This window comes from Acyrthosiphon pisum, chromosome A2 (assembly GCF_005508785.2).
Source record: "Acyrthosiphon pisum isolate AL4f chromosome A2, pea_aphid_22Mar2018_4r6ur, whole genome shotgun sequence".
Classification (NCBI taxonomy): Eukaryota; Metazoa; Arthropoda; class Insecta; order Hemiptera; family Aphididae; genus Acyrthosiphon; species Acyrthosiphon pisum.
This window is the reverse complement of record NC_042495.1, coordinates 19,833,473-19,861,175: the sequence shown is the minus strand read 5'-3', so window position 1 is coordinate 19,861,175 and position 27,703 is coordinate 19,833,473. Positions and strand designations below refer to the sequence as shown.

Below are 27,703 nucleotides of genomic sequence, written 5' to 3'. Positions count from 1 at the left end.
GCTTAGATTTGAGAAGTATATATTATGATATTTCTGTGTCTCGTGACCAATGTTTAAAGATTTGATGTTGGTCCAGGATGTGGGTAATATTCTTTGTATGTTAAATTTATTGAGATTGCTAAGTTCACATGGAAACATTTTAGGAATTAGTATTTTCCCATTTCTTAAAAGCTCATAATTACATGGTAAGGAAATCTTTATTAGGCCTGGGTGTGTGTAGTTTATTTTTAGTTTTTGAATTTCAGTATACACATTTTTTTTTGATTTTCTTATCATTAGCGTTGGCTGGGGGTTAGTAATTGCAAAAGTGTTTACTTCGATTTGTTTAATTATTACTTCTTCGTTTTCTTGTTGTTTTACGCATTGAAAGTAACATAACTTGTTTATTTGACTTAGTGGGAGATTTCTGAACATTGCTTCCACACATTTTGGTGTTAGCATGATATCCGAAGTGAATTTAGGAATGTAGCATAAGTCCGTTACCATTTTCGGTGTTTACTGCTACATATGTTTTTTCTGATAATATTAGGCATATGGAATCTTGAAATTTAAAATGTGCCGGGATGTATTGAAATAGTTTCCAATTAGTCGATTTCTCTTTAATTGGTATTTTTAATTTGATTAAGATTTTTGATTTTGAGAATTGACATTCTACTATTGGTATAATGTAATATGAAAAAATATTGTCTAGCTTAATTACTAATTCGTATCCATCTTCCATTAATCGCTTAGAAAGTTTGTTCATGTCGTAAAATAATACTTCGGTATTGATTACCTGTGGAGGTATTTTGCCTAATTTGCAATGTAGCTGCGTACTGGAGTCTCTCTCATAATTAATGAATCTTACTAAGCTGATTGCAATGTTGAACATTATTTCTTGAGTGCCTTGTATTAGATTGTTATAGTTATTTTTTTCTAACATCATGTTGTCCTTTTCTTCATTGACAAAATTTTTAAAGTTGTTTTTTAATGATTCTATTCTATTTCCTGTGATTCTTGTGTAATTATTTAATTGTGAGGTTATTTGTGATAGGTCCTTGTGGTCAGAGACAAAAATATCTTTAAGTTTTTCTGCCTGTTCAGCTAATTTTTCTTCATTATTATAAAAATTTTTAATTTGTTTATCCGTCGCTACATTGCAACAGAAATTGTAGAAATCTCCTATGAATTGTATTCCTCGTTTTGATCTATCCTTAGTATCAAATGTGTTAGCCTTCTTTAGGAATTCCATTGTATTAAAGTCGTTATCATTAATGTTTTTATTTATATTTTTTAGTAACGTAATTGATTGTCGTACGATATTACAGTAATTAACATTTTTATTTTTATTTTTGCAGTATTTTTCTATTTCCCAGGTTTCTCCGAAATTGTTTATATTGTCTTTTACCGTGTCTTGTGTATATATGAGTGGTATACTTTTTCGTACATTATGGTTTCCTTAATTTCGTTGAAAAATGCCCCAAGTGATACGGTAAATTTAGTGTCTTCTTCTGTTCCTGTTGTGCCTCCTGTTTTTGTTGTTGATAACAATAGCAATAGTATCAGCATCTTGGTGTATATGTGTATACGCACGGTAAGCAAAATAACCGTAATCACGCGGTACAAACGTTGTCTTGTCGTAAGACAAAAATCGAACGCGTATGTGTTACTCACTCGTATACACACGCACAAAATTGCGTCCTGGGTTTTTACTGCACCCAAAACACACAAAAAGTATTATTTTATTTTAGCAGGTAAAAAAAACACTAACTTTGTTCCGGATTTTACTACCCGAAACATACACAATTGTTGTTCTTCGCTTGTACAAAAAGTTGAGCCAAGGGAATCTCTCCCAGACCACACGAAAAACTGTCGTACTTCTCGTACGAAAACACTTCGAAAAAATTAAACGTGCCAAGGTTGAGGTACCAGGGCACACGCACAAAAAACAAAAAAAAATGTCTCCGACCGTGAATAAGAACCCCGTTGGGCGCCACTTTGTAGTATCACCCGTATAGGATAATACACGAAGAACACTTTATTGAATTTTTAAACAAATATAAATTAAACACTTTTATTGAATTTTTAAACAAACATAAAAAAAAACACTTTGCGGATTCAGACCGCCGTAGCCCGTTCTCACCGACTCACTCAGTGACCACGGGGACCCCTGTCCTTTCGCGTACGGCGGTGTTATATAGTCAAATGGTTTTTGCTGTCTCAGCACATCTTGCTTCATTGACCTATATTAATATTTAAATTGCTACGTTGATTTTTACATTAAAAAATATTACAGCGACGACTGTCTACAATATACGACAGTCCCTTTGTTCACATATTTGCAAACATATTTGATAGATTTTATGGAGTTGCAATACTCAACATTGCAGTGAGTTGAGAACATTTTCGACAAAAGTGGACAATATGGAACGATCCAGCGATTATCGACGACGACATATTTTCCTTTGACTTTCATTATAATTGATCTGCCGTTGTCATCTGGAGAACGACGCCGATACAATGGATATCCGTCGATTCCACTGATTGTGTCAGCCACAAACGAACGCGGAAAACGCTTTGTGCAGTTTCCGTTTTGCATGCACGGTGACCCACGGAGCTCCGCAAGGGCCATGTATCATGTTCCTTGTCACAACAGAATGCAGCTCAGGATCTGTTTCTGGATCTGGTATTTCGGCAGAAATGATCGAATCAATATGATCTGGTCGGACCTTGTCAAACAACCAAAGCAGAATGTGCGCATGTGGTAAACCACGCTTCTGCCATTCAACCGAGTACATCCAACAGTGGATTGCGCCAAAGACCTTCTGCTTAACGATGTAATTCATGAGTACTACCATCTTTTGTTTGAATACTCGTGCAGTGATGTCATGTCGATCACTTGGTGTTTGTCCTGTCAGCAACTGATTTGTAATTTCGGGCCATTTCGGATTGGAAGTAAACGTGATGAACAATTCAGGGCGTCCGTAATTCCGCACGTACGTCATCGCATCTTGAGCATATTCATGCATGTGGCGCGGGCTTCCAATATGAGTAACTGGGAGAATAGTCAAACGACCAATGTTGGCCGCGTCTCCTTTCGGTAGCGATGGCATCACGTAAGTGGATGTACTCGTCTGATCGTAACTTTGACTGATTGAAGCGAATGAAATTGAGACGCTCTGTTTCGACCTTGACGTACATGTCGGCGCAGTACTGTTGAAACAACCGGCGATATCTCAATAGATGATTGTAAACATCTTGTCGAATCATCAATCAATATGCATAAAAATCCATTGAGCTGACATTTTTATTCGTTTCTTCTCCTGAAATATGAATTCAAACTTAGTTATAGTATGAAAAAGAAATGATGACCTGTAAACAAACCTGTCATTGGGTTGACCATCTTTATATTTAAGTGATAGTCATCCTCTCCTCGACAGAACATCAACGGGTATTGAAGTGCATCATATGACCGATGTGTCTCGTACACGCGCTGCAATTGTCCACCATCGCGACGCTTAAGAACAATATCGCGTGATGCCACATTTTCGCCAACAATCACCACTGCTACTTCATTGATAGTGGGAGCATTGAATTGTCTTGCATGGCTTCCAGAGGGTCTTTTGTCTGCTCTGATAATGATTTTGTGGTCGTCAGTATGCATTGTGTCCAATGCGGTTTTGAACAATCTGACTAATTCATTATGCTCATGCAGAAGAATTTGCAATTGTCCGATCATTTCACGTATATTCGCAGGAAGAATTGCACACCGCTGTTCTAGCACCAAAATAACTCCATGGATCAATGGGACCCAATCTTGTTACATTTATTTGAATTGAAGTTGGACTCTCAACTTCGTGCTCAAATGGAATTAATAGTAGATACCGCGGATGATCCAAGTGTGAACAACTTTACCATGTTCTTATCAAAATTTTGCAACGCTGCAATCGCTGGTCAATATGGCAAAGAACAGGAAAAAGCAAATAAAAACCCATATGGAAAAACTGTCACGTTGCATGCCGGAAAGCCAGACCCACGTGAGAATAGAAGGCAATTCACCTGTCAGTTCTGCAATACAACACCCGGTCAACTGTTGATTGCTTGCACGGTGTTCAAAGAGAAAACACCAAAGGAACGGTACCAAATAATTAAAGACCTTAGGCGTTGTAGTGTAGCTGTGCAAGCTATGGCCGGCCTACAAGTATCTCCGATAAAAGCACGTACTCAAATTATCATCAGACCAGTAAGGCGTGACACGCTTCTCTTCACAGTTGAGACTTTCATACTACCTCGAATCACCGGACTAATCCCGTCTTAACGTGTCGTGAAGACTGAGTGGACACATGTGCAGGGTCTGGACCTAGCCGATCCCCGATATGATGAACCACCACCGATAGACATTCTCCTTGGAGCGGATGTTTTTCCTTATATCATAAGTGGAGATCGACGAGAAGGTCCAATCAATCAACCTGTGGCACTTAACACTGTGTTTGGATGGGGACTTCTCCTTTCGCGTCTATAGACCCCATCGACCAAATACTGCGCAAGTTTTGGGAAATTGAAGAGCTCCCTACAGTGGAAAAGACCAGTCCGTCAGAAAAAAAATGCGAGGAGATCTATCGTACCACTACTACTCGACAGTCGGATGGTCGATATATAGTGCATCTGCCGTTCACCCATGGTCCACTTCAAATTGGAGAATCATACCGTCTCGCACACACATGGCTCATCCATATGGAATCTAGGCTTTCAAAATCCACGGATCTAGGCAGGATTATAACGGGGCCATGCAAGATTATTTAGACTCCGGACACATGAGTTACGTAGACAACCCTGAGGGCATTGATAACACATCGTTTTACATACCCAATCACGGTGTAGTGAAACCAGGAAGTACAACTACCAAGCTCCGTGTTGTTTACGATGCGTCAGCACTATCTTCAAATTGGAAATCGCTAAATGATTACTTGTTTATCGGGCCCAAACTCGAACAGGATCTACCAGGAATCATTTTACGGTTTCGTTTGCACGCAGTAGTATTCACCACCGATATCAAGCAGATGTTCCGGCAGATTGTTGTCACTCCGAAACATAGACCATACCAACGCCTTCTTTTCTGATTCCAGCCATCGGACCCTGTTCAGACGTACGAAATGTCCACTGTTACATTTGGCCAACGATCATCTCCCTTCCTTGCAATTAGAACATTACATCAATTAGTTGAGGACGAGGCCAAAGCATACCCTAATGTGCAAAAGGTCATATATCAAGACCTCTACATGGACGATGTCGTTACCGGAGCCGATTCGGAAAAAGAGGCTCTTCAACTCCAACAAGAGGTTATAAAAGTATTTGAGCGTGGAAAGTTCGAACTCCGAAAGTGGTCCAGCAATGCACCCACATTATTACAGGCCGTTCCGGTTGATCACCGTAAAACCGATAATTTTACCTTTGATGAACCGCAGTCTGATTACACCAAGGTACTCGGTCTTAAATTGGAACCTAATCTGGATATGTTATCCTATCAATACCGACTGAATCCAGTGCGTTTTACAGAACGAGCTATTCTTTTGGAAATAGCACGAATTTATGACCCCATTATCCTACTCACTCAAGTCATTACCAGTCTCAAATGACTGATGAAGTATTTGTGTTCAATTGGGGTGGGGTGTGATGAGAGAATACTTGACGACGCCATCGTAGCTTGGACACGTTACCACGAAGAATTGCCACTAATTGGATCTATTCAAATACGGCGTCGTGCAACTACACTTGGAGCTCAGAAAACGCATACGCCGCAGCGGTATATCTTTTAGCGCGAGAACCAAATGGCATCAGTCACTGACAACTGTTGATGGGAAAGTCCAAGGTGGCTCCAGAAAAAAGACTTTCAATTCCATGACTCAAGTTATGTGGGGCGTTATTACTTACTCGTTGTCTTGAACACATCGGTACCAATCTAAATGCCATTCCGATTGAAGCCACGACTGCATGGTCTGATTCAACCGTAGTCCTGACGTGGATTCAGACACCTACAGAAAAACTCGAGACGTTTGTGGCAAATCGATTTGCTAAAATTCAGCACATGACGTACCCAAAGATTTGGAGACACGTACCTACAGCACACAACCATGCAGGCTATTCGTCCCGAGGTATAACCCCTAAAGAGCTAGTGGACAATGAGGTTTGGTAGGGTGGCTCAGAATTTCTCACCCAACCTACAAATACCTGGCCTCCGGTGACACCTATCACGTGTCTGGAACAGAAGGAACATCAAGTCGAAGAGAAACAACTTGCTCTTTTAACCACTAGGCCTGTAGAGGAATGTCAACTATTGTACGCGTCAGCAGAACTTCCAAAAGTTCTACGTCTCACGGCCTATTGGTTACGATTTCGAAGATATCTGTCACACCAACCCAACTCTTTTGATCATTCCGAACCACCAGGAGCAAAGGAAAAGTAGGAAGCATTGCACGCCCTAATACAATGGGTCCAAAAGGTACTTTTCGTAGAAGATTGGAAACGTCTTACATCAGGAGAGCCTTGTACCCATAAACTGCGATTACTTGGAGCTCATCTTGATTTGGGAGAGGGTCTTCTTAGGGTGGGCGGTCGTCTCAAGTCCTCCGACCTTCCATACGAGACAAAACATCCCATTCTGTTACCAAAACAATCTCCATTAACTGTCCTGCTCATTGATTACATCCACCGCCTGCATTGTCATCCTGGAGCGCAAACCACGCAAAATATCTTGCACCAAAAGTTTTGGATAATAACGGCCCGAGGTGCCATTCGCAAACGTCTCCGCCAGTGCATACCATGTTTCCGAACCTGACCGATGCAACCGAGCATGGGAGATTTACCCCGACCACCACTAGTCGGAACTAAGGTTTTTACACACGTAGGAGTGGATTTTGCTGGACCGTTTTTGGTAAAGGCTGCCTTACTCCGACGTATACAGACAACCAAGGGTTACTTATGTATTTTCGTTTGCATGGCCACTCGCGCAGTACACTTAGAGTTGGTAAGTGATTTATCTGCCACACTCTTCCTAGCAGATCTTAACCGTTTCGTCAGTCGTCGTGGTAGATGCACCGATCTATACAGTGATTGTGGAACTAATTTTGTAGGAGCAAAAAACTACATGGATTACGTCAAGCGGCTCTTTAGCTCTTCCAAACTAACTGCGGGTATAAGCAATGTACACATCCAATGGCACCTAAATCCCCCAACTGCACCGCATATAGGCGGGTTGTGGGAAGCGGCCGTTAAATCCGCCAAGACCCTGTTACACCGTACAATTCAGGAACAGGTATTGACCTATGAAGAGCTGAACACCGTTTTCCACCGCATAGAAGCAATTCTCAATTCACGTCCATTAGGAGCTATGTCGTCAGATCCAAACGATCTCCAAACCCTCACTGCTGGACATTTTCTCACGGTGGAACCCCTTGTAACTGTCCCAGTCCCAGATCCACTACACCCGGGACCTAGACTTACGTTACAACAACGATGGACACTAGTGCAACACCTACAAAAACACTTCTGGCATCGATGGTCAAAATAATATTTGCACACAATTTCAGTTCGCTCAAAATGGGGCAAAGACCAATGCAATCTTGAACCTGGAGACCTAGTAATTATTAAAGAGCCGACACCACCTCTTACCTGGAAGACTGCACGTGTGATGGAAGTACACCCGGGGGAGGATGAGATTGTACGCGTTGCTACAGTTTGAACTGCAAATCGAACTGTGATCAAAGGTGCGGTGGTAAAATTATGTCGCTTACCACTCGTATTTTAAAGGCCAGGTGCCTTCAGGTGGGCGGTATGTTTGAGATATCGTTGTTATAAAAACTGCCGTCATTTTCCCACCGAATCGATGCACCGATACCTCCTTCCTGACGTACCTTATCGGTGTTCAGCCGACCGTCCAGTGTCCACCGTATACCTACCTACACAGACCAGTTTTCAGTGTCAGAACCACCGATGTAAGGACGCTTTCGTCATTTTTTGGTGCGTAAGTTTTTCGTTGTTGTTTTCTTTTCTTGAAAGTACCCGCAGGGGAAAAATGTGAAAAATCGTTTTTCACCCGTTCTACCATTTACCGTTCACCATCACCTGTCACTCGCTCACCGCCTACTGTTACCTGTGCAACATCTACTGTCAACCGGGACTGCAGCCGTCGTCACGGTTTTTATATTTATGGGTAGAATATATCAATAATAACAGAAATCCAAGTCGAAACGATGACAAAAATATGTTCAATTTCAAAAGAAATTAACAAAAATATGGTTCTTTCTGATTTAAGACGGATTAAAGCTTTAGTTAAAATGTATGATGAGTATAAAATTGACAAAAATAGTATGGTGTATTTATCTAAAATTGGCTCTATTTACTAAGGAAAACGTTTATTTTAATTTTTTTTTTTGATAACGTTTATGTGATAAAACGTACAACTTATTTTATTTTATATTATCTTATTATTATTATTAGTATTATTGTATTGTCATAGATGTTTTTAGAACGTGTAATTTTTTTTTTTTAATACTACCCTTACTTGATGTGAACGTAGTTAAAAATTATAAAATGTTCAATTTGCATAGCTAAGGATTGAAAATTTAAAATTAGGTACATGGTGAACTTTTTGTATATTTATAAATTTGGCAACGTTGCATACGCAATCGTGTCGTTTTACGAGTTTCCATTGTTATACAGCAAACATACGCAATCGTGTTCCCAAAAAGGTAAATCGTACGCAATCGGGTTCTACCCATATTTATATTTATCTTTCTATGTGTATTATTTACTTATTTATTGTGTAAGCCCTAATTTTAAGTATTTTTCCCTTAACTGGCCAGCACCTTATTGTGCCCTATACCTTTTTTTACTACATTTTGTTAAAATAGTAGGCCGTAGTCCAGTTCTTGAATTTATACCAAATCATGTTGTTCTTTTGATGCCATACTAACCAGAATCACTTACCATAATTTGTTTTCAATCCAATACAGTCCATTACTCACCGTAACAATACCTTTGTATAAGTGTTAACCTAGAACAACATAAATATTGTAATGACTGGTAAAATACCCAGATATATACCTACTTCAAATCAAAAATAAAAACGTTTTTGCGTGCGGCATGTGTATTAGTTACGTGGTTTTGTGTTTGTCGTACACATCTATATTAAACACTTATAAAACATAATATTATTCTCATCTGTGGATAAATATAATCTCGAATTGATACGGCATGTGTTGAATCCCATATAAATAAGTTGATAATATATTATTGTAATAATAATGATATATTATATTATATTATATATTTTAGTATCAACAAAATCAATTTTTACGATGCCTATCACCATAATTTATAATATGCCCAATATTATATTCCTCTTTGGCGCATCTTTTTAAAATAACCGACGTGTTGAGAAATTGATTCTCAATAATGTCCATAATATTCTACGTATTGTAGGCACTCCGTCTACCAATACAATATATAAATATGTTACTATTGATCTAGGACCTAGGTAATTAGTAGCGGCAAGTGAATTTCACCACTTAATATTATTAACAGTAGGTAGTTGCAATCTAACTTTGGTTTATTTGAGTACTATAGTGGAGTATAAAATGATTAATAATATATAAGTACAATGCCGATCCAAACGTCTGGCATTAAAAATTAATTGATTTCATTTTTCACTATACAATTATTAATGAACCAATTGTAACAAAATAAATGAACACGAAGATAATTTGGTCCATAAAATTATTGTTTGTTTTCTTTTATTGAGTTGTACTTGAAAAATTTCAATTTGACAATATTTTCTAGTTTATAATATTAATCACGTTAAGTGATTTGACAATAAATTCAAAAGACATATAACAAGGAAAAATGTTTGTTGTATAATTGATATGATATTTGGACTCACGGTGTTTTTAACAAAACCTGATAATACGGGACAGCAGTATGGCTCCACAGCTGCTATGGTCCTTTAACTTACAGCCACGGCCAGTGAAGGTGAAAATGATAATTTCCGTTACGTCGTGTAGTGCAACGGACGGCGACTCCAGCGTTAAGTTTATTATTATTGTGTGTTTCGCGACGATTAAAATAAAACACGTCGAACTCGAATCATATAGAAAACAAAATAATGTTTTCGTTTGCTACGTCTGCCATGTCTGACATGTTATCACACATTGAAGAATTTTTGTTCAAAACGCAAAGTTGAAACATATTGTGCGGTAAAATAACGCTAGTGTCTTCCCAGCCTTACCGGCCGTATATAATATAACCGATTTGTTAGGTATTGATCAACGGTGTATAACAATACGATATAAATCATGTATTTTTTGAGGCTTGCAAGTCGCGTGACTAATTACAAAAACTAATGGTGAATGGTGATAAATTGGTGAATGGTAATTTATTGATAAATAAAATAATATGAAAAAGGATGTAGTCGACAAGAGAAATCGCATTGAAATATGAATGTTGTGACAGCGTCGAGATATAAATTATTAAATAATATATGACATAATATAATAACATAATATAAAAGGCAGCGCAGTAGTTACTGCAAAACCTCATAAAAACATATTATTATACACACACACACACACACATACACATCGTACACTTTTGCACAATGCGCGTTGTGACTCTTATTATAAGTCACCGCGATGAGGATAGTAATAATAATAAAAAGGTGGGTAAGTAAATGTCGCTCTTTTGTACAGTAGGTTACAAGTGGGTCTTTGTATAATGGATTGTATTAGACTTGAATTCAATGATATAATATCACTGTATAAGAAATATGATTCTGATTGGAGACAGTATGTCAGTCTAGGTATAAGACATATTATATACTTTACTATGGTATTAAACAAAAATTGACCTATAATAGGTATCTATAATAAATTCCAAATTAATCATATAACAATATCCATTAGGTACTTATAACGCGTTATACATGAACAACAAACTGTGGTACTATCATATATATAACATAATAGTATACTTTAGAAGTTTCAAGTACCCACAAATGATATTATACAATCACAACAAAATGACTAAAATAGTAACTTCGTCCAAATGTGAACTTAAAATGACTATAAAATTAAACTGTGCGTCTGTGCCTATGTATTTTTATAGATTTGTTGGTAAGAGAATTAACTACTTACGTGGAATCTTGTTTTAAATTTTAAATCCTTAGAATGTCAAGTGTCATCACTGGGTGGCTGCTTTTATCAAGCTTATTCATGTATTTTTATCTATTTCGGCTAATACTTTTATTGTACCTATAAGGTACAGATTGTGTAAATAATAATAAAGGAAAGAAAAAAATCATATCGAATCAAGAAAAATATGCGTTTGCTACAACTTCCGAGCCCTGATCATAATATTTAGTATACATTTTCCGTGTTTACAGTCGTAGGTACATATTATAAGTAGCGAGGCGTGAAGTTTTTCGTTGGGGGGGGGGGGGGCACTGAAAAAAAAATGGCACTAATACGCCTAGACTCCCCCCCTTTTTATTTTATCTATACGGTAAGAAAAAATGTTCAAAAACTAAAAACGTTACAACTTCCTTAAAATGATAATTTAATTATAATAACAAATGTATACATTTTTTTTCGTATGAGTAGTTAATAATTCCTTTGTTCAAAATGACCCCACTCACATTAGCATTCTCCCTGTACCCGCGCTCCTATAATTTCGAGGTGTTACGTTGCAACATCTCTTAGATATAATACCATATTAATTGGAATGACCCGTATATCGCCTTCTCATACGCACGGCCGTATCGAGCACATCTAATCAATTTTAAGAATTATATGACTGTACAACGAAAAACCGATTTTAAAAAAATATTGAAACATACATTATATTTATAATATAAAATGAAATTCGCATTTGTAAATATTTTAAAAAACAAATTAATTATTTATTCTCCCGTGTTCTAACTTCTAAGTGGGGAGACGTTGTATCTTTGTCTCTTATGACGTTCGTTCTTCTGTGGTGTGTTTTTTTTTCTTTTCATTAGACTGCTGCTCTTTGTATACGGTGCCGGTCTTTTGTGCTCGCTTACCGGATTACCAGGACCGTAATATTATGTACGTACACATAATAATAATATATTGATATCGCGTACGCGTATTACAGGTACGCAGCAGATGAATAACTTGAAGCCTGGACATATTATTATTAGGTATTATAACTATTATCGTCGTACTAGATATCATGATATAAGTACAAATAGGTATTTGTGTAGGTAGATATAATTTTGTTCTCCCCTACACGCCGACCGCTGCAGCGTGCACTAGAGCGTTTTCGCTTGCCATACGAGCACCCGCGGTTCCGCAAAAGCCCGTGCTAAGTATATAAGAGCTCTGTAAGTATAATAATATAGTGTACAATGTACATAGCATAAAATAAATTATATAATATCCTGTATGACAGTATAATATTAATATTATATACGACGGAAACGCGTACAGGCAATGTATACGTGTACAGGCGAAAAGGACGCACACAATATAAGATTACTTGTATTTTAGAGTAAATCCATAAAAAAACAAACCTTGTTTTATATTTATTTATATTTATATCTTAATATATTAATGAAAAGAGTATTATACGTAGCATAATTTTAAATCGGAGTAAAATTTAAAAATACACTTTGTCCACCACCCCTCTCTCTGTTGAAATTTCTAGCTGAGCCCTTGTTATATTGTAATAAGATGATCTGTATAATATACGACGAGCAACACGTACAGGCAGTGCACGTGAACAGATTTTTAGAACGATAGACATTGATAGTAGGGTCACACAATAATGCACAATATAAGAGACCGCCTTTCGAATAGTTACACGGAAAAGAAAAATAATAATGTCATTACGAGGGAGACGAGGAACATTTGTAACGAAATCGCGTTTATCGTGAATATCCACACGAATAGAGTGACAGTGGCAAAATTAGTGATAATTACTAATAATTGAAATATTCTTCTTCTTGCCTTGTACATGTCGTAGGTATAATAATAACTCGCGGTGTGACCATTAATGAGTACTCCGCGGCAAACACGTCGATCGATTTTATTGTAATATGTTAATATTCCTATTCAATAAAACCGTATATATACACAACAACAATACTACCTCGATAATCTACCACACTCCGTAACATGACATTTTTTTTAGTCACCGGCGACCTGTACGATTAGTTTTAATTTAGCAATCGATATCCGTAGCGTGTGTAATCACGCTTGTTGGTTGTTGGTTATTAACCGCCACTATACTAGTGTACCTTGAAAGGTACTTATGATATGCAATGCAATTCAAACTTTCCATAGGTAACTGTATACTTAATAGGATTTCAACCGATTTTAGTACTTCTAAACGAACAATGAAAACAAATATTTATTTTTTTTAAATATCATTTAAATACGCATTTTTATTTTTATCTGATTTTTGTTTGAGTATATGATTTTTTCGATAACCCCCGACAGTACTTTAGTGTCATTATACGTGTCAAATTATCAATACCATCTAAATTAATGTATACATTACCTATATTGTTTACAAATATTTAGACGAAAACGCTTAAATCCTCTTCCTAACTTCCCTGTATTATATACATTATACATACGCTATATACACGATAGTTCAACACAAAATGTATGTAGTTGACTGTATATTATGAACAAATAATATTAAAATTATTATTAGCCAGCACATAGTATATTCGATTTGATGCGTTTCCTTTATATTAATCAAAATTAATTTGTTATAAATATTATATTTAATAATAACTAGAAATTAATTATCAACTATGGTTTTATGTGTGTACTATGTCACTTTACGTGTACGATAAACAAGTATAATATACCAATAATAAGTACACAGTACATACGTTTTACGACGAATGTGAATTATGTTGTTATACTATCAGCACATTAACCGTGCAAAAGTTTGAACTATTAGGAACATTATGTGTGTAATTGTTAAACTTCGTCTATTATTTTTAGCTCGACCATTTAGTTTACGAAAATATCGATAAACTGCAAAAAAAGTTACATACTTTGACAATAAGTATGCTATAGTATCTCTGTCATTACATTAACTCTTTGAAGATAATATAAAGTTTGCCGACTGTTTGAAAATATGTTACTAAAAAAATAAACCAAACAGTTATAACAATATATTATGCATAATATAATGTTTTTGGTACACCACCGAGTTTTATGCGAATACAAAACCAAACGATCGATAATTTTTTATGAACTAATTAAGGTTATCTGTTTGAACTATAATAATATTATATTATATTACGGATTTACTATAAATGTATACATTGTATGTAGTCCAGATTGTATCCCGTAGGAATAGAGGAGTAACAACTCATTTTACTAATTAATTTGCTTAAGTGATTTTCGTGAAAAGTATAATAGCTCTGAACGAAGTCATTCTGTTGATCCTTAATTAAGCAACTTTAATTATAAACTAAGTTTAAAAATATCGTTGAATAAATGAGAGCAATTTATTTTAAACTGCAAAAATATATATAAATTATTTTATTTAGGGAAAAAGCATAGTCTTAGATCTACGACATAGGTATTATTTTGGCACGGATTTAGAAATCTGGAATGGATACATTTTTTTTCAGAAAAAATACATTTATAATTTTAGTACAATACATAATAAATTATAGATTAAATCAAGCCTGGGCCAGTGAATGATGATTTTTAACTGAGTCAAGTCAAGTTGATGGAAAACATTTTAAAAAGTTTATAGTTAACAGTTGTGTGCGTGACGTCAAAGAATCGTTTAAAATATAAATAATAAATACCGGGCAATAAGTCGACGGTGATCGAATTGAAAGTTTTCGTCGGAAAACAAATTAAATACATGCACATCGACCGATATAAACGTAACAAATCACGAGGCAAAAAAGGCGAAAAATATGAACTCCGGCCAAACGTATAACATCAGGACTCTATTATTATAACTGTAATATAACACAAAGACGCAATAACGTACATTATCCATTTACGGTATAACCATTGAAAACAATACGTTCACCGAAACTCGTCCAAAACGACGTCCTTCGCACACGGGTATGACGTGATTAACGATTATACAATATTATTTATTATTGTAAATCGCAGATATTATTTTGATGAGCGCAAAGGTCGGATTTTTTAGTAATCTCACACATTTATTTATTATAAAACCTATACCTACAAATCAGTGGCGTATGCACATCTTTTGAGTAGGTTTTTGCCTTTTGATCCACGGGGAGGGGGGTAGATAAAAACACCTAACCTACGTACGAGACTGTAACGGATAGTATCCGTTTCCTTCAAACAATACAAGTATAAGAAACATAATAGCATAGGTAGTCGATATGAAAGTATACGAGCTATAATTAACATAATAACATAGATGGTAAGGAGTGACACTAAAAAGCGTAGATGACCATCACAATATTTTATATATAATAACCAAATTATACATATATGGATCACTGGACAGTAAAACTAATCGAGTATAATATTATTATAAACCACATCAAAAACCACAAGCCATGTATCTAACGACAGGGTATGGGGGCTTGCTCTTCACATAAGTAGATATTTGTGCATATATTCAAAACCAGAAAACTGGATGTGAGTGCAACAGATAATTGACGGTTCGTGGAATCATCATTATGATTAGGTTCACACGCAGTACCCAGGGCACCGATAATGTGACGACACATTATGGATAAGTCAATGGACCGGAGGGTATGTAGGAGAGCCTAGGTCCTTATAAAAGCAGACCAGAGATGGCCTGTATTCAGACGTGTTTTCTCCACTGCACTTCGAGCACCTTCACGACACTTCGTGTAATAATCTTATTATTTGGACTTAGTCAAATTATTGAAATATATTTTAATAACATTTCACCTGTCTACAAATTTATTTATCAACTACCTTATCATCATCTTCATCGTCAACAAAACGGCCTTGCTTCCTGCAAATCTTAATATTCAAGTAGTCACCAGAGCTACGAGAATATTACACTGGCTAATCAGAGCTACGAGAATATTACAAGACTAAAGAGGGTTTTGAGGTATTGATACGGAGCAGCAAGGCTGCCCGTGTCGTGAAAGGATATTATCACAAAATTGTTTTGATGTTATATTTCTTTTATTGAATAGTTGCCTGAATTGAATACAAAACTGTTCATCAATCCATTATATTTTTTTAATTCATTGTTTTGAACATTTTTCTCCGTCGTTTAGATGCACCACTTTCAAATTGTCTGTTAGACATGTTTTTTTTTCAAAAGTCAATAAAAGATAGTGTAGGTAGGCACTTAATAATTTATATTTTTAATAAACAAATGAAAAATTAATATTATTAACACAAAAGTACAAAATAACATAACTGAAACTAATAACACTGCACCAAGGCATGTCCATTAATCATAATCCGTTTATATTAAACAATAAATAAATATAACCACGGTTATCTTATTAGTTTGTCCAGAAAGATACTGCACTAGCGTGACTGCGCGAGCCTCTAAGATTAAATAAATAGTAAGATTATATGAAAATAGTATATGATGCATACCATATATAATTAATGTGTATACAAATAAACAATGATAAATAGTATTATTCAAAATTCAAACCATCCAAAATAAATGGTTGTCATTTGTCAGTAACATCTTAGAATAATACAATTTGTTCATTTTATAATACAAAGTTATAGAAAGTTAGAAAATTCATGACTTCAACCTGAGGCCCCTAATACTACATTGGTCTTGAGGCCCCGGTGTAATGCATGCACCCCCTGCACCCCCGCTAAATCCGGCACTGGTTGTGCCCAGCCTTGCAAAGACGTTGAAATTGTTTATTTTCGGAAATCGCTGGTTTAAAAATCAAAACGTATTGTTTATTATAGCTGAACCTCAATAACTCGAACGACTATAATCAAAAGTTGAATTTTCGATAAGTCGATCGAACGTATGTCTTGGTCCCTGCATTTAAAAATACAATTTTTTCAATAACTAGAATTTTTTTGTCCCCGACTGATTCGAGCTCTCGAGATTTCACTGTATTACTTTAAGGAATAGTAATTTCGTTTGGCGTTTAATTAAAATAACAACAATATAAATATTATTACGAGAATGCTGCAAATCGATAAAACGGTTGAAAACCCGTCGGTAACGAGTGTCGTATCATTTGTAAACAGTGACATCATTATACATAATTGTTTAGTTCAAAAAAATCTTGAAATTCCTTGAATTTTCGAAACTCATTATAAATTAAATATATTACACTGAAAATGGATTTCAATCGGATTCAAGTTAAAGCTGTTATGCGCCGTCGACGAAGACGGTCGAATAAAACGTCACGGCCACCGTTGGTAGTGCTATCAGGGTGGTCAAAGATATCTCGTCCTATGTCCAGCGAGCTGCCGTCGCGAAAGCATTCAGCGACGTCGGAACCGCTTCCGGTGGCATTAGCGAGTGCCTTTGGCCCGATCGACTAGTGACCACTGTCTGCAGGACGGTACAATGTCTGCGGTCACAGAGAACGGAACAGCTGGAACTGGTGCAGGACGCTGTATGGAAGCTGCTGGTGGGCAACGTGCAGATTTCGATGACTATCGACCGGCGTTCTGTGACGGCCGCGCTCATCTTCAGGCAGTCCACGGCATTAGCGAGTCCTTTTGTCCGGCTTGACTTTCCAATGGCCACTGGCTGCAGTGCGGTGCAAAGTCTGTGGTCGCAGAGAATAGCGCAGCTAGAACCTAACCTGCAGGACGCCCCGTGTGAACTTCCAGCCGGCGACTTGCACTGCGACTATCAATAGTTGATAGAAACGGTCGTAAATGGCGTGGGAGATGAAATCTCTCGGACACCTGCCCATCCACGGCATAAATCTGCGTGGAAAAGATCCAACCGATTTGTCGCAATATAGCTGGTGAACGTGGGTCGAAGAATATGTTTTTGTAACAGTTTCGTCGACGTAGAGTGACGTCGGCCGAGTTACCGTGGTCACGGCCGTGTAACCGGCAGGTCACTGCCACGATCAGCCACCCATCGACCTGCACCAGTCTATTTTGCCAACTTGGTTTTTTTTTTTTGAGATCGTCACGGTGGACGTTCACCCTCTGTTTTTCGACCGAATTTGACCGAAGATCGTCAAAGACCATTTGCATCGTCTCGGTCTCGGATAGCAACTTGATATCTGAACACTTCTTGTCTTGAACGGAAATAAATGGCATAATGATATTTGATGATTTAGGTACGTGGAATAAATATACGAAATTCGATTTTAATTCGTGATTTTCGTAACAAATGAATACTGATAAACAGACACGAATTATTGATTTTCCAAACACTTATGCACTTGACAACAAGGTGTTTGTTATTTTTGTAAATCTGAATGTATCTACATTTTTTAACATATGTTATACGGTACAAGAATCATTTATTAAACTCTTTTTATAGTTATACCTACCGCTCAAGTATAACCCTAAAAGTTATTTTATTATTTAGTGAAGGGGGTTGGTGGGGTTAGATTGGAATTGATTGATAGTGGATTTCCGCCTATGCAACCTGCGTGTTTCGCGAAAGAAATTATTACATCCTAATATGTGATAAGATTTTCGAGTAGATAGATATTATCGCGGGCTATCGTCATCGGGACGGCCTCGTGCGCAATTTTCCGCCGGTGATGGTTTGTACGAGAATAGAGGACTCTGATCGAACCTCGGATTAATATCTCTAGTTGGGTGGGTAGGATCAGGTAACTGAACTTGGTTGTGGGCCATCAAAGAATACAGTCCTGCAATCCACTTTGCGTTTGAAAATTATAATATTGGCCATGCAAAGCATTAAAATCACTCACTGTAGTTAAGAAAAAACAATATTATCATAATTTATATTGCAATCGGTTAATTGTATACATATATTATCAATGATATTATATTATTCTCCCATAATTTAAAGTTAATTCCTAAAATATATGCGCATTTATGTGTCTGCTGGCTTAATTAATGTTGACTAAATGGTCATATAATGATATCAAATAACAATGATAAGTACAAATATCACTATAAACAGAGGTGTATGGCTAAAGTATTTGAGGGGAGATGTGTTTTGGGTGTTACGACACCTCCCTACCACCCATAGTTGTGTTTTAATATTATATTAAATTGAAACACCCCTTTTTGATAAATACCCGTTATGTGCCTGATTATTTTTGTAATGTCGATCTAGTCGTCGATACCCGTCGTGGCATCTTCCGAGGAAAAAAGTACAGTAAGTATTGATCTTCTAAAACCGGACAATTTAATCGAAAATTGGATTCCTCCGTGATCTCGGGTTGCTGCGATCTCGTTTTGTTTGCGGATTGCGGGTCACGGCGACGACGAACACCGAAGAACGAACAGGACGATGAGAAAAAAACTTTATTGCGAAAATACCTACAACGGCCGAGTTTTTGTTTCCCAATCCCGAAAACGATTTCGTCTTAAATAATCGATTAACGAGGACAAAGTATATTATATTACTATAAACTATAAAAGTTGAACATTTTATAAATTTTTAACTACAAAATAATTATTACATTTTAAATTTGAGACATTTTGTCAAAATTTGAACTTTAAATGCTTATAAAAAAAAATTGTGGGTACCTATGTAAGTACCTATTATTAATGTTTCTCAACTGTTATGTAATAATATATCAAGAGCTTTGTATTAAATTCTCAAGTTTTTTATCCAACAAATAAAATTTTATTGGTATTTATATAAAAAAAAACTAATAAAATTGAAAACTGACAATGTCCGGAACCAGTTCAAAAAGAGTTAAAATATTTTCAAAACTTTGTCGTGTATAGCAAATTAAAATATAAATACATACATTTTCATGTATTTATAGTTATTCGTTTTTGGATAACAACAAATTAACAAAATTGCTACATGAGAAATCGAGTGAATAATATCCAATCTTGTAAAAATATGTTCTTCAAATGCTCATAAAAATTTAATTTGGTTTGCTTGTAGACATTTTTATTTTTTTTTTTTTTGATAAAGGTATAAAAACTTATAAATAATCTTGTATTACATTTTAAAATCTTAGTTTTGAATGGAAACATTTTTATGATTTCTCAACTCAAAATAATCTGCTAAATTTCGTAATTTTTACGTATTATATCAATATTTGACTAAGGATTTTTAATATTTTTTAAATGTCATTGTAACAATATAGTTGGAGCCTTATTAACTTTCCAAGCCTTTAAACTCAACCAGTGAACATTTCAATTATATATATATATATATGTTAATTTGTTTTAAATTTACGTTAGTACCTATAGTCAATAATGCACAAAAAAAACACATTGTTAAAATTAAGTAGGAACAAATCAATTAATTTGAAATCTATATGTTCTATCGATAGAACGTTTTATTAAAAAAAAACAGAATTGGGAACAAAAAGTTCTATTAGTAGAATCTTTTTTTTCCAAACTACGAATTTTAAAGTTAATTAATATTTTAAGTACTTTAAAAATGATTTATTTTTGTAATACCTATAAATTGATAGCATGGAAGTTTGCGGAATTTTTGATGCCAAATATTTCAAAATCGCTTGGGCAAAAATACGTTATTTTAATTTTTGAATCTTAAAAACGCTCTACTGAACAATTTTGATATTGTCACTACAACTATTTGATTCCAAGCCCGCGTTATGTTAAAAACTAATAATAAACAATTTATTGTAATAACTTATAATCAAAAAATATGTAGGTACCTATGTTATATTATTATGAGTTAAAATACTTATAATATTTTAAACTGTGAACTAAAATATTATGAGATACAATTTGTAGATATTCAAACCATTAAGTTTAATGGGATTCGATACCATGATTTTCTGTTTTTGTCTAACACACACGAGACATAGGGTTTCAGACTGGTTCTTTGCCAATCATACCAATCGATCTAATGAAGCGATAAGAATTCTAAAAACAGATTTGAATTTGTCGTCAAGTCTACTTGAAATCAGCTTTGCCAGATTTTTGATTTTAACTTCTCCAAAAATTAAAATATAACAATTTTTAAATACTCTTTTTTAATATGACATTTATAGGAATTTGGGGACTAATATCAAACTATGTGGGAATATCGATTTCAAGTAGATTTAGAGGACAAATTTAAATCTGTTTTCAGAATTCTTATCGATTCAATAGATCAATTGAAATGTTTGGGAAAAATACGTCTAATATACTATGTCACTCATGTGTTAGACAAAAACACAAAATCACGGTATCGGATCCCCTTAATATAAATCCATTATTATAACTATTTAGTATTTATAGCTTTCTCTAACATATAACCGGCCACTGTCAACAGTTGCAAAGTAGGATGTAATTTGGAATGACCAAGCCTAAGTAGTAATAATTTGTAGTTTATTTTAATTCAGTATAATAATATTATAATAATTTCTAAGTTCACTTTATTAACTTTATAGTAAACGAGATGTGACTGCGTATTTAAAATAGATGTCTGTTCGAGTTAAGGATAGATAGGTACATTTTAATATTTGACACGGAGAAACAAAAATTTCCCATAATCAAAAAATCAATTTTTAAAGCCGCCGCCGTGTATATAGGAGGGGCTGTGCGCTACACTGACCAGTTTTCATCGGTCAAGCGGGTCAACTTATTTGGAATAGAGTATACTTATTAAAATTTTCTATTTTCTATTTGTGTCTGTGTACAAGATAAGTAGGTAATTAGTAATAATCCTTCGATTTTCAAATTCAGTATCTTTTCCTATGGGAAAGGGAATCTAGTTGGTGCATTGAGCCGGTCAAAATTTAAAATTCCCACTAGTATTCAATAGCACAGTGAAAAGCAAAAAAAAAAAAATAAAGGAAAAACGATGTTCGGTATTTGGCAAAATCGATTTTGGTATTTGGCGTACCTCTAAAAAAAATTACCGTAGATAAACGACATTTTCACTGAATGTATATATTAGCATTTTTTTATACGACAAAAAATGTTCAAAATATTTTGATATATTTTGAACTGCTTATGGACATTTTCAGTTTCCAATTTTTTAGGTTTTTTTTCTATTACTGCCAATTAAATTTTATTCGTAGTGTCAAAAAGCGTGAAAAACATTTAATATTCAAATATTGACTAAATGTATCAAATTCAAAATTAAAAAATAATATTGTAGTTGAAAATTTATAAAGTGTTACACTTTTATACTTTTATAGATAAGGATTGAAAATTTAAAATAAGGTTAAACGTAATAGTAGGTTAATCTGTAACTAAAATATTTCAACAATATAAAAACACAGTTTTTAATAGTTATGTTATGTTTAAATTTGGAGGAAATTACTTATTAAATATCCAAGAATTACGATTTTAGTTATTTTGTTGAAATTTTATAATATTAATTGAACTTACCGGCTACTGTACTAATAATAAGTTACAACAATAAATATAAACATAATATAAAATAATATCCACACAGACAAACTGTCTCCGCTTTCTTTTTTCGTATACAATGATATTATATCATTCAATTCGAATTTTAATACCATCCATTATACGGTGACCCCCTCGTAACCAGCTGTATAGAAGTGACATGCACTTGCCCACCTTTTTTCGAATGATTTTCAGTATAATTTAGAGCTAAATTTTGATTTATAGCAACTATATTGGGGAAGGTGAGCTCATAGACCTTTCACGCAGGTTTCAAATGCTCTAAGTACATGTAAACCAATATATTATACCTACATATAGTTATTTATAAAAAATGTTTAAATGTGAAAGTAATTTTGATATCTATTAATTAAGAAAGAATATAATTACAAAATATTTTAGGAAACACTTTTCGAAAATATATCTTATTTTATTATATTTATTGATTCTATTATATAAGCACAATATTATTGTGTAAAAAATATGTTAAATAATTGTAACAACAAAATCAAAAATTTATAATTAATAACATGAAATATACATTATTTTTAATCAATTGTGAAATAAATATCCTTGATAATATCTGTACTATGGACAAATTTGGCGTTTACTGCAACTTATTTTCCATCTTCATTTGAAGAAGAGCGACAGCATTTTTTTCTGAAATATTTTGAATAGGTACTATTATGTAGCAGGTACTGAATTGGCGTAATAGAATTTAAAATTTTTCATTTATTCACACTAATGGATAGATTCTATAGGATATGATGAAATTACCCAATTAATATTGATAAGTGGATTAAGACAAAATAGTACATATAAATTGTTTCTTCAATTATAAACAAATAGTAATTTTTATATATGTCAAACATTAACAAGAATCAAGAAAATTAACATAAAATCTATGTTCCGGAAGAACAAATTTAACATAAGCAGATCATAATACTAAAAAAAAATGGTTGTATGTATGTAGACAGAATATTGAATAATTTACTATCCAACACACATATTTAGACAAATCAGCACAACTCAAAATCTTGCCTATATTGAATTCAATTTATATAGTGTGAACACAAATTGCTTGAATAAATATAAATTGTAAAATACTAGGTATAACTTTAATTAAAGAATAAGATATAGGCAATTCGTGAAATATTATAACTTTAACATTATAAAATCTTACTTCCTGCATCTTTTAGTTCCTTTTTCCACTCTGGTTCACCTAATGGTCTGCATTCTGAAAATTAGTATTAATTGAATAGGTAGGTATTGAATGATTAAATAATTAAAAATTTGGACATTAAAATGCTTATATTTTTAAAACAAATTTTAGTATTGCAAGTTAAATTAATTGAAAACAGAATCACACGATAAATGACAGATCTCTAATTTTTGTCCACGTACACTTTAAGTTATGTCATCTATTGAATTGATAAAAAAAAAAAACTTATAATGCCGAATTAATTTATATATTGTTAAGTTTTCGAATATTTTCAGAAAATATATCCTTTAGGATCAATTAAAGATTTAACTGGACGTAATTTAATTATTTATTCCAAACTCTTGATTTAATATAATTATAGTATATATTATAAATATATATAACTACAATGTTTGATGTAACTATTAATCAAATTCGCAATTTTTAGGAATTGAAGTGGATCGAGAAATTGAATTTTATTAAGTGCCTCTTATTATAGTCTGATTTACATAAAAATAATATACTATTAAAGAAATTGTTTGATTAAAATATTTTACCGGTATTAATTAGTCTCATAACGTATACATCATAGACATCTTCTCCACTAAGAGCCCGACCTGATAATTATAATAATATGATTTATTTGTTAAATACACTGAAATTAATAAATATACAAAAACTCAATCGCATAATTTAACAATTAAGACAAATGTCATTCAAGAAATACTTTAATAAATTATTTATGCATCATTAGGGCAGTGACTGGAAAAGAAAAGAAAAGAAAAAAACCTTACCGAAAAGAACCGGTTTTGGAACCGGAACACTTTGAATATTGGGAACGGAACCTCATCAAAATCCTTATTTAAATTAATTTTAATACCAAAACGTTACCGGAACTTCTACTGTTTAGTGATGGGCGCAACCGACTAGTTTTAACTATCGATTGTCTATCGATAGTTTCTAAAATTACCGAGTGATTTTTCAATTGAATAGATATTATTATTCATCGATTGTTTTTAAAAATTATCGAGTAATTAACTCGATAGTTTTCTTTCGGTTGTTGCATACATCTTACACCGACTAGTTTTGACTATCGATAGTTTTTATTCTTTAGATAATAGTAATACACATCTAGTACCAACTAGTTTTGACTATCGAGTTAAAAAAAAACATTTGAGTGATTTTTCAGTATTATCGACCGAATTTACTTGATAATAATTTTGGATAGACATTTCAAAGACAAAAATATAAAAAATGAAATAACCAGCCTTGATACTCGATAGTCGAATCTCGAATGACAACATTGGCAACATCATGGCTAAATAGTAAATAATAAATAACCTTACCTAAAAAGTATAAATGTCGATAGTTCAATTAGTTTTCAATAGTTCGATAGTTTTTCGATAGTTCGATAGTTTTATAAAACAACCGAGTAATTAGATAGTTTAAACTATCGAGTACTTCTATAGTTTTCACTCGGTAGTGCCCATCACTACTACTGTTGCCGCCACAGCAAAAATAAATAGATACGCCGACGAATGTCCGGCTGTATCGAGGTTGCGTTTTCGCCGTCGTGTCTAACGAGTACGAACGGTCGGCGGCGTTGTTACGCAATCGGCGTTATCAGCTTACTACGGTCAGTTATATACAAATATCGCAAGAGCCTGGCACGCCCGGAGTGGGGTTGGACAGGTGGTGTAAAATCACCACCTGAGAATTTTAATGATTTGGGTTTTTCAAATAAAAAATAAAATATGAAAATTCCTTTTCTGTTAATTTATAATTTCTGTCCTTGATTATGCCCAATATAGTAAATATCTATTGTAAGACACCGTCGTCTGTCGAACTTTAGTATGGGGTATAGTGACGAAAGGACGGTAATACCACGTGTCTATTAATACATTTATTTTAGTAATTAATGATATCAATATTCATTTCGTTAAGAGGCTGCGATACGGCTATTATTTGAGGGGCAACATTTAGTCAATTTGTAATTAATTACCGTATACAATAGTGAAAGTATTAATTTTTACAAAGTGTTCCGTACGATCTATAGACAATTTTCTGGTGAGTTCAAATTTTTCAGAACAAAATCGGACAACGTAAACTAACTTTTTATTAGCTAATAAATATTGTATCTGTAAGTATACTCTGTTCAATTTCAGAAACGTAGATAGTTGGTGGCGACCAGTTTTTGTCACCTAGCAGTCGCACAAATACGCAACACCGGCCGTTGTTTGAAATTTTTCAGTGTTGTGTTTTATCTATATTTTTTTAATATTGATTTAACAATAAAGTATTTTTTGTGTGTGTGTGTGTGTGTGTGTGTGTGTGTGTGTGTGTGTGTGTGTGTCATCATCACCGTTTGGGGCAGTAAAACTGTTTCGAGTTTCTTCAACAGTCTCTTGTTCGATGGGAAAGTGAATTTAATTGGTGCATTCTGGAGGTTAAAGCTTAAAATTCCCAATAGTTTTCTAAAAAGCCCCAAAAAACAATATAAAAATTAAGGAAAAACGGGAATTTTTACGGAAAACCAGGTTTTTTGGTAAAATTATTTTGATTTGTATGTTAAGTACCTATTCAATTTCAATTAGAGAAAAATAATATAAAATAGACTCACAATTTTTCATCAAATCAAAATAGTCTTGGTCCACTGAAACAAAATTATTTATAGTTACGTAGGTACTATTATATTTTACATTATAGGTAAATTAATATATGTATTATAATATGAGATGTACGTATAAATACTATATACATCAAGATTAGTTAAAAATGAATAACATTATATCTCGTAATAACTAATAATCGTATTACAATCAACATTTTGTGGTCTGATGTGGCTCGGAGGTTGGTCTCAGTAACTAACGTATTGTGAGGTCATGCATTGGCTGACACCGTTATATAGTTCCCACTTCCCGGATAGATGACCACCCAGGTTTTTAGTGACAAAACACCACCACCCAACGTACAGGTGTCCCTTAATCAACCGTTACCCCCTACAAAAGCTAATTGGCCATAAAGCTCGATAATTAAGATCAATAAGAAAAAAAAGAACAACATTATTTTAGATTCTAAGCGAAGCGAAAGAATGTATTGATTTTAAAATGATGTGCGCTTTTCTTACCTGTCTGGCATCAACATTTTGGTAGTGAAAATACTAGAATTTGCGAGATCAATATCATTTCTGATAGAAAAAACCTTGTTGGTACTTTTAGGAAGTCAAAATTAAAAATTTTAAGGAGTCTTAGTAAGTGTCAAGATAAACAAAAAAAAATTATAATGATGTAACTCAATAATTAATAACTGCAGAACCATGATATTTTCTTTAAATATTTTTATTAGTATTTTCCATAAATGGTAACATTTTTTAAATATTTTTTCTCTTCTTGAATTAGTTATAAAGGCTATAAAGCCTTGAGACATTTTTAGATTTATAGATATATTTTTAAAATTATTCTCGATAAAAACTTTTGCACTTGTTAAAAAATCTTGAAAATGTAATGCTAGGTTCCTCATAATATATTTTTTTAATGAAATTATTAAAGATGTATATACGCTCAATTATTTTATTTTAAGTTCAAATTTTGAGAATATTTATCAGCATTTAGAAAATGTTCAAACTATTTTTCAGTTAGTTATTCATAAACATTTTTTTTAACATTAAAATTTTTTATACAAAAATTCTTACATTAGAAAAAAAAATATTATCAGGAAAGTAATATTTTTTATGAGCATTTGAATTTAAAATGTTTACGATGGCGGATTTTCATCGTAAAATTAATGAATTTTTAGCCAGGTTGTAATTCAAAAAGGTGGGTAAGTGGATGTCGCTCTGCTGTACAGTAGGTTAGAAGTGGGTCACTGTATAATGGACAGTATTAAATTTGAATTCAATGATATATAATTATCTATGGTATTGAAAAAAAATTGACCTATAATAGGTACCTATAATAAATTCCAAATTAATCATATCATAATATCTATTAGTACTTATAAGTTATACGCGTTATACATCAACAAAAAA

General features: G+C 33.8%; 2 protein-coding genes across 2 annotated transcripts in view; one reads left to right on the top strand and one right to left on the bottom strand.

Annotated features, from left to right (window-relative positions):
• The first annotated feature begins 6,829 nt into the window (after positions 1–6,829).
• On the top strand, positions 6,830–7,546 carry LOC103308840. The gene has a single exon (XM_008182957.1). It carries the CDS (start codon positions 6,830–6,832, stop codon positions 7,544–7,546), a length of 717 nt encoding a protein of 238 aa, XP_008181179.1.
• Positions 7,547–22,884: 15,338 nt separating this feature from the next.
• LOC100570627 overlaps positions 22,885–27,703 on the bottom strand; it is a 67,570-nt gene continuing 62,751 nt past the window's right edge. The window contains exons 22-25 of the mRNA XM_029490204.1: positions 26,297–26,329; positions 24,234–24,293; positions 23,659–23,712; positions 22,885–23,135 (exon numbers count right to left, since the gene is read on the bottom strand). Coding sequence (XP_029346064.1) covers positions 23,083–23,135; positions 23,659–23,712; positions 24,234–24,293; positions 26,297–26,329 — 200 coding nt within the window. The 3' untranslated portion in view covers positions 22,885–23,082. The remainder of the gene's footprint in view (positions 23,136–23,658; positions 23,713–24,233; positions 24,294–26,296; positions 26,330–27,703) is intronic.